This window comes from Barbus barbus (assembly GCF_936440315.1).
Source record: "Barbus barbus genome assembly, chromosome: 40".
Classification (NCBI taxonomy): domain Eukaryota; kingdom Metazoa; phylum Chordata; class Actinopteri; order Cypriniformes; family Cyprinidae; genus Barbus; species Barbus barbus.
The window spans coordinates 3,827,575-3,840,041 of record NC_136718.1 but is presented as its reverse complement, the minus strand read 5'-3'; the positions used below and the strand labels follow the sequence as shown (position 1 = coordinate 3,840,041).

The following is a 12,467-nucleotide window of genomic DNA, read 5'->3' as shown; positions in this document are numbered from 1 at the left end:
ATTTGATATAGTGTCCTAATTGGTGTGGGGGATGTTTCAGATTGCCTTATATAGAGTGTGATTTGGCTGTGGTCTGAGAAAGGTTTCAGGGGTTTGACTGTGAATGCTCTCAAAGAGGAAAGGTGGAGATCTGTGATGGTATAATCTACAGTGCTGTTACCGAGAGCTGAGCTGTAGGTGTATCGGCCGAGCGAGTCTCCTCGCAGTCTTCCGTTGACGATGTACAGAGCCAGTCCTCGGCAGAGCTGCAGCAGCTGCCGTCCGTGAGCGTTCACTGTCTGATCACAGTTTTCTCTGGCGGGGTAAGAAGGGTACAAGTCGTTATTGCCAGTGATGAATCTGGTACCGTGTGGTTCTAAGAAATCTAATTCTTCTCCGGTTCTAGCGTTTAAATCACCCATAAGCAGCACGTTTCCCTGGGCCTGGAAATGGCTGATTTCTTGTTCAATGTTTTGAAAGGTTTCCTCTTGGAAATACGGAGACTCGAGGGGGGATATATATATGGCACAAAGGAAAATAGATGCTGATATTATTCCTTTTTGTATTTTCAGCCACAGGTGGTATTGATCTCTTTTAACTAATTCTATGGCCAGTTCAGATTTAATCCAGATGATCATCCCTCCCGAGTCTCTCCCCTGTGTGACTGATGGTAATATTATCTCTCTGTATCCCGAGGGACAGCCAGTGAACACATCTCTTCTACACCAGGTCTCCTGTAAGATGATGACATCTATGTCTTCAAGTTCTTTCATAAAGTCAGAATGTCTACTTTAGGCCAAGACTGAGGAGTTTAGACCTTGAATATTCCATGTAGAAAAACTAAGTGATTTCATCACACACTTTTAAAATAATCGGTATGGTTTGTTTGCCATTTTGAGAAAAGAGAATGATACAAAAATACAATAGAGTAAAAGAAAATAATGAGTAATGGAAGTAATGTTATGGATGGTAGGAACTCAAAAACATCAACAAATCCATTTTAAATGACATGTACACTTACACTAACAATGTGGCTTGGTAAATGGTATATTTGTCTGTCTGTCATCTATCTATCTGTCTGTCTGTCTGTCTGTCTCTCTGTCTGTCAATATATCTATCTAGGTTCTGTCCAAATGTCCATTTGTCTGTCCAATCTGTCTTTTCATCCATCAGTTTGTCTGTCTTTTCTGAGTGGTTTGATTGCTCTCTGACACACCGTGTCAAATCTGAATGTTTTGAAGAGACAGAAATTGTAATTTATAAATGAGTGAGGATGAGGAGGACACATTCAATCAGAAGTGACTGACAGGAAGCAATGTCTCCTCTGTGGAGAGGAGGAGAATGCAGAAAACTGGAAATGAAGGCTAGGTGTGAGTTCGGAGGAGGAGGACACATTGCTGAGAAACATCACAGTTGAAAGCCGAGAGAGGAAATAAACGAATGATGAAACATAGATGAGTGGAGGGATGACTGGCAGACAGTCAGGACGGTGTCACATCTGAAGCCATTTACAGTCCGTCAGCGCTGATGGATGGAATCACCCAAACGCTCAATTTCTATTTCTCTTGTTGCTTGAGAGTGTCTGATGGGAAACAAAACGCGTCAACAGGTCAGACTTCAGAGCTGTAGGTTATGACATCACAGCCTCAACAAAGCGTAGATCTGTAGGCATCCATTGTCTCGTACGCTGAGTGTGTGTTTCAATGCTAAGTGACATTTAAAGACATTTAATATTTTCCACCGCTGACATCACTGCCAAGAATGTTGCTGCTGTACAACAGATGATTTCCTGCCAAAATCCCTTCACCACTGTCTTATTTGATCATTTATTTGCCTTTGTCTTGTTTGTTTCATAAGTTTGAAATATGAGAATGTGTTTACCACAGAGTTCAAATAATTACAGGAATGTTCCAGGATCAAAACAAGCTCCATAGGCGGCATCTTTGGCATTCTGACGATACCACAGAAAATCATTTCAGTAAAACAAATAAAGATATAAAAATCATGCTCACAGTAATGCACTTACAATAGGAGACAGCCAAGATAAACATTAAAATACAAGCTGTTTTAAAAATAGAATAGTCAATAGACACTGCATGTTAAAGGAATAGTTCACCCACAAATTAAAATACCCACCCTCGTCTTTCCAAATCTGTCTTAATTTTGCAGAATGCAAAAAAAGATAGTTTGAAAATTGTCTAAGTTCTCGTTGTTGCTTTCCCTCTTCTATTAAATTAAAGTAAGTAAATGATGACAGAATGGTTTCATTTTTGGGTGAACTGTCCCTTTAATGTGGAAAAAAATAATAATGTATTAACCTTGTCTGTGTGAAGTTTTAACCATTCTTTAAACTTCATGATCATTTAAACCCATTAACTTTCATGTGATGTAATGCTAGAAAGATTGTTTAGAAACCGAGAAGTACAGAATTACTTCAGTAATTAAGCCTCAGTAACCTTCATCCACATGTAACAGTATACCGACTGCTAAAAGGATGATTTAGAGGCTTTATAGCTCCAAAAACACATCTGTTTATACAAAAATCTCAATATAAGCTCTTTAACAAATACACAAGCACCACATACTGCTTTCAAACCCTTCAGAACGTCTTGCTTCATTGACTTCCTTTATAAGTGCATTATTGAAAACTCTTTTTATTGTGTTGTTTTCATTAATTTGTACAGTTAGCTAATAATCCTAGCATTGCACTGGTTAAAAATCACCAAGTAACTGCAGACGGTGTGACTGAATCCTCAGGCTTCACAGAAATATTTATGAGGCTGTTATATCTCTATAAATGCAGCCGTGCGATTGACAGTCATTTACGGTGGTCTGGTAGGAAATGCTCCGTCCATCATCTTGATTTCAGATGGGCTGCGTTGTTTATGAGTTATTCTCTCATGCCGTTTATGGGCTTTCTGAAATCTCTGCCTGATTGGCTGTTTGTGCTTACACTGTTCTCAGGTGACCAATAAGGTGGAGCTGGAGCCAAGGCAGTTTATTGATTGGATGAGGCTGGAGCCGCAGTCGATGGTCTGGCTTCCGGTTCTGCACAGAGTGGCGGCAGCAGAAACGGCCAAACACCAGGCCAAGTGCAATATCTGTAAAGAGTTCCCCATTGTGGGCTTCAGGTATACACACACACACACACACACACACATGACTGGTTGACTGTACATTATGAAGAAAAGAAGAACCTACGCAAACTCATGGTCAATGCAACAAATCTGAGAAGTATTCTGGCACACATTGAGAAGCATTGTACCAGACAAAGTGTGATATCAAGCAGATCTGTGAGAGATTTAACACACACACAGGTGCACGCCGCGCTGTCTGGGAGCAGAAAGGTTAGATTCACTCCTGAGGCCCAACATTCATCTAAATGTCAGCATCTGATAGCACTCTAAATAAGAGAGAGACTGATGAAAGAAGCGGAGGGCAGACGCATACGGTCAGTGCTATTAAGACTGTTCTCTGATCGGCTCTGATTTGTTACCGTTATATGTAAACGAAGTGTTGTATATAATAAACTAGTCATTAAAACGTTTAATTAATTAGTGCATTATAAGTAGTATAAACATTTAACAGAAACTTTTCATTTGCAGTCTTTGTAGAATTGATCAAATGTTGAAGCTCAACTATATATCAGCTATATGTGAAACACTATTAGTTGTAATAATGGTAAAAATCACCAGAGGACTGCAGTAAAATCAATAATTATAGCAGTAAAACATCTTTATTGCATATATATTCATATAATAATTAGTTTCTTTGCTTCAAAGGCGAGCCAGAAGTTATAGTCAGTATTAATATCAGCCATATGCAGATGTACAGCACCATAACTGCAGGTGAAACCTAATGAAAGTGTGTGTTAGAGTGATGTCTTGTGTTTTAGTTGGTCATCACAGCCTCCAAGCTGTATTTTAAGCAGCTACTGCATGCTCCTGTCACAATAGGTGGTGACCTTTTCAAATGCCATGCATACATACATAACGCTCGTGTATTACTGATAATCCTGCCATATTTAGCATCTTTGGCAAAGTCTCACTGACAGCCTCCTCCATCTCTGGAGGACTGAGCGCATCAGACCACACCATCTCGTTGTCTGAGGTGTTTCAGAGATTCAGTCGGACATTTGACGGAGGAGATACGGAAAGAGTTTTGTCAGTGATGGATAGTAGAGAAGACTGAATGGAACGAGAGCGAGAAACGGAGCAAACTAACGTCCCGAGTCAGTCAAGCTGGATTTTAATGGAGAAGAAATCCTGGGGTGTAATTCTGTTAAACTGATGAATTCACTCACAAAGCCATGCAAATGTAATTAATTGTTTGGCAGATTAACAGTTGTTAATTGTAAAAGCAGTAATCCACGAGAGGCTGTGCATTACAGTCATTTTGCTGCGGTTAAGCGGTATTCCTTCTGCGCCAACAGATTTCTTTTTACAAGTGTTTTTGTAAATTGGTGCTGTGGTCCGAGACGTGGTATAGCGGGAATAACGTGTGTGAGTGACCAAAGTTAAATTTGGCCTGAGCGATATCACCCCTCACTCTTATCTTTCTCACCTCTCTTGACTGTCCTATCAATAAATGTGTTGTCTATTAAAAGTAGGGCTGTTAACGCATGCGATTAATCTAAAAATGTTAATGCGTTAATATTTTTTTTAACGCAAATGAATCATTTGATAAGGTTTGACCCCAACTTCTTGCCGTCATCGCAGCGCAGAAGGTAATCTATCATTGTGTGATAAGGGTACAGCAAACCATTTGCCAGGGTCGCGGTTTTCCCGCACCATTTTGAAAATACAGTCGCAGGAAAAGCCGTGGGTTGCGTTTTTTTGGGCTACTTTTATAATGTACCGCGGTTGCATGTATATAGTGTATATAGACAAATAAAACTGAAAATGAAAAAAACTTGCTTCTGTAAACAAAGCTCGCAATGCTTGCCCCGCCTCCAGGGTCTTCTGATTGGTCCACTGTTTTGGAGCTGACATTGATGAGCGGAGCTGCGTGTAAAAGTTGAAATTCTTGACATGCTCATGGGTGAGATGCAGCAAAAACACAAGAACAATGGTCATATGCATCCATCTAGCATGTGTTTGCGTAGAAAACCGATGGAAAAATACCACATTGGAATAGAAAAATGCATTCTGTGTGAACGGCCCTTTAATCTTACAAGGTAAAGAGGTTTTTGCTACTAAACTGAAGTCCTCTACTTCAGTAAAATAATTTTTTAAACCTCTTTATGCACACGTTACACACAAACCATTTGTATGTGCAAGCTGGCATGTTTAGCTTTGATGAGGGATTGGATATGTCAAATTGAATAAATGAGGTAACAGCTTTAAAAAAAGAAACGGTGTTGAACATACTTCATTTAGCATGTGTTAATGTTGATTTTGACAGCCCTAAAAAATTAAGTAAAACCAAATGGCAACAACAACATCATAAAATACATAAATGTTTAATAAAAAATTACATAAAATTAAAAAAACTAAATGTCTGTTTATACATATGTTTAACTCCTATATCTCTATAATATTTGGCGTAATTTATTCATATTATTATTATTATTATTAAGAACTGTTACACTATGTAATAAAAATTTGTTTCACTTACATTTTTATGGTTCTTCTGTAATTCTGGTGCTTATTATTTTTGTACAATTTATTTTCAAATAGCATCAATATTTTGGTAAATATTTAGGTCAGGTAAATTTTAACCTCTATCATTAATAACGAAACGCTGGTTTAGTGCAGATCGTTTTTGTACTAATTTTGTATATTTTAAGATATTTTGCTTTTGCAAAGATGGGAACATTCTAGAAATTTCTGTCATATTGTGTAATATTTTCTGGAACATTCCAGAACATTGTGGGGCTAATCATAAAAGACAAAAATCATTCAGTGTACACCTCTGAGTGATAACAGATTAGCTTGTATAAGTTGTCAACATTTATTTTTTCGTGAGCACTGTTAATGATACCCAAAAAAGTCATGTGATTTTCATATTCATGTCAAACTTCATAAATAAATATTACAAATAAAAGCAAACCAAAACTTAAAATAAAAATTGGTTTCACAGTTAAAATTATTTGATTACTATTGTTTTAATATGCCTTAGGACATCCATTTCTGGCAATAAAATCACTGTAACATGTAAAATCTCAAGGCTTATTGATTTATTTTTCAATATCTTCTATCTTCATCAAATTGGATTTTAGATCAGATATTCGTTTTATCCACAACTCACAGAAACTAATATAAAAGCTCTTGACCGAAGTCCTGATGGTGTGATATTTAGTCATTCTCAGCAGGGGCCGCAGTGTTATATTGTGCTTTCAGATGGGCCGCCCCAGAGAGAAAAGGAGCCGTTTTGGAAAATGCAGCAGCTTTTTACTGTCATATCATTTATGCAGAAGTGCAGTGGAAATACTGCGCACTGGAGGAATTATATTCTATTGAATTGACTTCCCCTGGAGAGACCAGAAAAAACCAAAAACAAACAACACATAGCGTGCGGTCCTCCTCCACACTTGATTTACATTTATATGAAGAAAATCTGTGAAATAAAAACACTTCTAAACTGTGTGGTAATGATGTTATTGAATCAAGCATACAAGTGGATAATAGTTTGACAAAAGTACAGAATGGCTGCTTTGGAGTTATGGGTATAATGAATCCAAAAATGATGTTATTGTTTTCCTGTGTAAAACTGAAAAGGATCAATTGCGAAAAAAGTTCATGCTGATTTTCCGAACATTGAAGGCCTATCATACTAATTGTCGGTTTTCTTTCTCTCTTTGCAGATATCGCAGTTTGAAGCACTTCAACTATGACGTTTGCCAGAGTTGTTTCTTCTCTGGTCGCACAGCGAAGGGTCATAAACTGAACTACCCCATGGTGGAGTACTGCACACCGGTGAGTTAGCAGCGCCTGAACGTCTGCCCCTCTCGTACAATCTCTCTCTACCCATCAAATCAAGGCATGTGTAATGAAGCTCGCAAATTGGAGCTCATAAAAGAGACATGAATGAGCGTTACAGTGGGCATTCAGTGGTAGAGCTGTGGCTCTGTTCCAAAACCTGAGATGCCTTCATGTCTACTGCCTACAAAGGCAGCTACCTTTCAAGACAGCAACCGCAATCTGGAATGAAACTAGGTAATTTGAAATGCTCTACATACCAAGGTAACAGGAAGTGTTTTCAGAATTTTGGTTAACTATTATGACAAGGTTCTCCCAAAGTTATGAACAAGCACTCTTCCAGTAAAATTAATGGAATATTAGCACAAGATTTATTTATATACCGTTCATGGAACTTTTTTCCTGAAATGTTTTAGAAACGTCACTGCTTACTGTAGGGCCCTATGATATCCGTTTTATTTTTTTTCCCAAGTTCCGTTTTTTGTTTTTTTTTCCAAATTCCATTTTTCCCGTTTTTTTTTTTTTTTAGGATAATTTTTTTCCATTTCCATTTCTAGACTCTGTTTTAATGGTTAAATTAAAAAATCAAAAAGTCTAATTAAGTGAAATCATGAAATTTACACACATTAACAGCAATTTATTAAAAACTTTAACAAACATTACATTTTTAAGGTACTATAAAAAAATTTATTTATTTTTTTTCAGGAATGTGTTGTGCATTTATATTTTTCTGCTAAATGAATTGGTAAATATTTTTTTGCTAAAAAAAAAATAATTTGGTAAATATTCATTAGAAAAATAATGTTTTAATAGTAATTTTATTAGTAATAGTCGTAGTACAATTATTACGTTAAGCCATTTATTACTGTCACAGTTTCTTCGAGTAAAACTGAACTTTTATTTTGATGGGTAGCTATGAAGACCTTTAAGTTTCTGTTTGTATATGATATGATATGATAGTTTTTTTCTCAAAAGAAATGGTAAAATGCTCACAAAGTGACTCTCAGAGCAGTTCTAAAGGTTATGTTCATGTATTTATGTCCTCATTTAGTGCTGAAAAGACTGTAGTGTAGTAAACAAAGCTGCACGTCTGTGCCGTTCATTCACACAGAGACATGCAGAACATGCAGAATTCATATTTAAATAGTATTTTTGTGGCTTAATATTCACAGACACTAGTCCATATTTCATTTTGATTCAAGTCTACTGACCTACTTTTGATTTGTCCATTCAAAATTTGACATTCCTGTGACATTCCGTGTTTTACAGTAAATTCCGTTTTATTCCGTTTTAACTGGATTCCGTGATTCGTGTTTTCCGCACTGTGGATATCATTGGGTGCTATTACTACTTCAGAAAGTTCAAAGCAAACATTCAGACGTAACATTCCCATAATGTTTTAAAAAGAGGCGTTCCCTTAACAAGACTCAAATTCAGAAATAATGTTTCCATAACTTAATGGGAAACCTATCAACATGTTTTTGTTAGCTGGATAGGTGGCAACTTCTCATGAAACACACTGAGGATTGCACGCAGGGTTGATTTCAGGTATAGGGTTTGATATTAGCTTGTGGCTAATAAGCTAAGCTAACAATATTGCAATAAGCTAACAACACAGTACTCTGTACAAATATTGTCTATAAAGTACATTTTTAATTCAGTGAAGGACACATGCTGCCTTATAATCATATCTCTCATAGGAGACTTAATCCTGCTAACTACTCTTTGGAAGAGCCTTAGCATCAGCAGCACATCTATTGAGTTTTTATCCAGCTGGGACTGTGATGTGTGGTCGGTACGAGAGTAATGGCGAAGGTTAGTTTCTCTTCCACTGCTGCAGGCGAGATGGAGAGTAGTTAAAACTCAGAGGACCTTGATCTATTAGCGTCACCGGAAGAATTTCCTCCCACCTCCACAACACAAGCTCTGTGAAACCTGAAATTTAAGGTGTTCAGTTCAATAGTTCAGTTTCAGAGCATGAAATTGAAAAGCTGTCACTGTCATTCATCAGCATGACAAAAGGTAAACAAATGCCTTTTTGCTCTCTTCGACTCGTTGCAAATTTTGTGACGTTAGTCTGAATAATGATACAATTTAAAAACAATTTTAACTGGCACTTAAGCAAAGAAATGTTGCCTTTTCTTTAGTCGTATCGATGACTGAGTGCCGTAGTGTACATCCAGTAGATGGTTCAGCCCCAGATTAAGTTGTTTTTTGTGTGGTGTAGTAAAGTGGTTCAACAAGTTTGTAGGTTCAAACCTGGCACAAACATTGCATTGATTAATTAATTAATGCATTAACGTGAAAATGCGTTAATTTGCCCAGCCCAGATATATATATACAGTATATGAGAGAAGTCTGTCACCAACTTTAAGCTCCAGAAAACATCATAAAAGTGGTCAATAAGTCTTCTGCTTTGTGAAAAACAAAAAAGAGAGAGAAAACCACTCAGTACTTTTGACTGAATCACGTTTCTAGCTTTATTTAGAATTAGTTTATAGTTTATTCATACATTGAAGACTATGCAGTGTTGTAAGGATTAGCCCTTATTTTAATTTAGCTTTTAGGGAATCTATTCTTAAGATTCGATATTGATATGATATCAATCAAAACGTATAATTTCTAAGGTTTTAACGACTCGTCCAGCAAATCGTTAAATTCAGTATATCTTTAACAATTTAGTTTATCTTATTCGTGGCCAACGATAAAACAAACCAAATAGTACTTTATCAAAATTCATGAGCATAGGTAACACGATCTTTGGCAAATAGTTTAAGACTTGAAAATCACATAGCACCAGACACAAGATTTCTTAATAAATCAAAGTTTATTTGCTACTCTACAACACTACTAAGCTAAAATAACACAAAACAGAATACGTACAAACACACATACCCGCTGCAGGCAATGAATTGTTTTGATTTGAAGAGAGTTTAAGGTTCTAATGCTCGTTTCCAAGAATGCTCTAACTTCAACCTGAGGGAGTCACAAGCAAGGAACTTTACTATCTTTACTCTTAAAGATGAATGCAACCAGTTTCCAGCAGAATTATGGAGAATTATTTGATTACTTGCTCTGAGTTGTTTCGTTCCTTTCCTGGTTGAGGGAACCCAGGGATTGGCTGCTGAAGTCGTCGTTGCGTGATGTCACTGGGGATGCCCTCTTGCAATTGGTAGGGTTCTCTGTGACGTGATGACACTCTTAAGAAGTCTGTTTAGGGTTCTTTCGGGCTCAGGTGTTAAAGTTTCTTTGGTCAGAACTTTGAAGGCATGTCTGGATCCTCACCAGATGGTGTATAGCTGAGAGCACTTAACAGCACGATCAGATGAGGAGCCGAAGTTTCAAACAGCGCGCGAGCAAGCAACAGCACACCAAAGTTGGGTGTCTGTCTTTATTGGGCTGATTTCAGTCTGCCCCTTTTTCTGTTTGATCCAATCACAAGTGTTTCTGTAGGGCGGAGCCCCGCCCCGCACGGCTCAGTTTTCCGTGCGTAAATGAAGAGTATATCCTAGCAGATCCCTATAAGTGTTTTAATCATACATTATGATGAGGAAAGTCAACTTTCATCCACACCAAATTATTGCTGACGCAACTAGCTTTCATTCAAAATCAAACAACAGGTATTTCGCATACACAAAGTACATACCTTAATTTTATATACTACATGGGTTAATGCATCGATTAACATGCTACCTTCTAAATAATCACACCAAGCATATGAAAGACATAAAATAAACACACAACCTCAATATATATTATTATTTGTCTTTCGGAACACCCATAAAGGTCCGATTTTCTTTGTTCTGCCAATAAGAAGAAAAGGCGCGTTACTCTGCTGGGGAGAAACGGGAGGTCATGGGAATGTCACTCCGAATGGAGATCTGGGGATTTTCTTAGCTCGGACGTCTGCTGTAAAACCATCCTCTTTGTTGATACCATCATTGAATTACTGCATTAAACGATCAGGAGATATCAGGGAGGGTCTGTGCTGGAGCCTTTCCAGATGCCACATGCTTTGTGATGTTGATTACGCGACTTTTGTTTATGGTAAACCAGTCAGGAACAACATCGAAGGTTCTGTTCTAAAGCCATTTCAGATGTCCCCTCAAATTTATACTGGTTTTTAGAGGTCTCCTGAGATAAGGAGATTTAGGGCAGGAAATCGGCCAGCCAGTCAAATGCAGATGCTGGGAGTGGAAGTCTTAACTCCTGCTAAGGAATGTGCTGTCTTGAAATTATTTTGTGTGTATCCTGCTCTACAAGGCATTACAGTGTTTTAGTTTTACATTTGATTATTCAGTTTCTGTAGTTTCTCTTACTACCTCAATTTTGAATCGAATTGTGAACCTAGAAAGCAATTTGAATCAAATGAGGTATCAAAAGATTCCCACCCCTAGAAAACAGACTATGTTGTTCCTAAAGCTCATAGGATATGCACATATTCAAACATTACAGAAATGGCTAAGCCGTGCTTTGAACAAAGCATTTAACCCCAGGGTACTCCATGTGGATTGCTTTTGTAATAAGTTTATGATGCTGTTCTATGAAGCATCACATAAAATGCCACTGGCCCCAGAATATCGATCACAGGTGCGATATTACTTTTATACAACAGTTCTATAAAGAAGTTGTTAATATCGAGTGACATTTCCAACACAATACGGCCGACTCTTTTTGTTTCACCAACAAAAATGGTTTATGTTGTGAGCTATAGAATTGTAATTCTAGTTGAGAGAAGTGATAGTGAAACGTTTAAGTGCACAGACAACAACGCTAGACCAAAACTAACAGATTTATAATAAGATTGTGTTGACAGCGCTCAGCTAGAATCTGCTTTCTGAAACCCACCAACCTCTACTTAATATTATCAAGTGACTGATTTATTGTTTTTTGGTTTGGATGTAAACTCTCGTTTCTCCATCATCTCTTTCCAGTCATTGGTTTGCTCTGTTTTTTTTTTTATTTGGCGTTCACCAGGGCAGCAGTAATCCTGAATTTATCACTCCTGTCAGACCTCTATCACACAGACTACCAGCAGTTGTGAAATGTCCGCGCACCTTCATCTTGACAGGAAGACAATGCCTTTCATTTCCTGAAAATTCCTGATGTATCGCAGATACCACACTCCAGAAACACACACACACACACACACACACATAAGAATAAAACAAATTTAGCTTCGATTCAACAGCAAATACTGTCATCAGCATTCAGAGAACAGAAGATCAATATTGAAAAGAATATGCTTTTGTGGCCCTCGGTTGAGCTGTTACGCCGTTATTGCTTTTTCATTGTGGTGATATTACTTCGATATGGTTTTTATTAGTCGTGGGATACAAAGAGTTTCTTTAGCCCAGTGTCAGAGTAAATGAGGAATGTGCTGTGTTCAGCTCACGCTTTCAGCGGGAACTTCAGCCCTTTTTAAAAGGAAAGCTTCACTTAAACATGGAAAAACACCATTTATTAACATTCACTCGTGTTATTATATTTGTCTGTTTGATTTTTTTTCTTTTTCAACAGTGAAAACCCAATTGATACAAGCAGTTGTTGAGAACAAGATTCTGTCTG

The 12,467-nt window shown here is 37.5% G+C and overlaps 1 protein-coding gene across 3 annotated transcripts in view; it reads left to right on the top strand.

The window, feature by feature from the left end:
* Positions 1-12,467, top strand: part of LOC306859706 (utrophin-like) — a gene marked incomplete at its 3' end in the record, with an annotated part of 219,628 nt that overhangs the window by 174,067 nt on the left and 33,094 nt on the right. For all 3 annotated transcript variants that reach the window (XM_079400906.1, XM_079400905.1, XM_079400907.1), the window contains exons 66-67: positions 2,944-3,110; positions 6,785-6,896. In XM_079400906.1, coding sequence (XP_079257032.1) covers positions 2,944-3,110; positions 6,785-6,896 — 279 coding nt within the window. The remainder of the gene's footprint in view (positions 1-2,943; positions 3,111-6,784; positions 6,897-12,467) is intronic.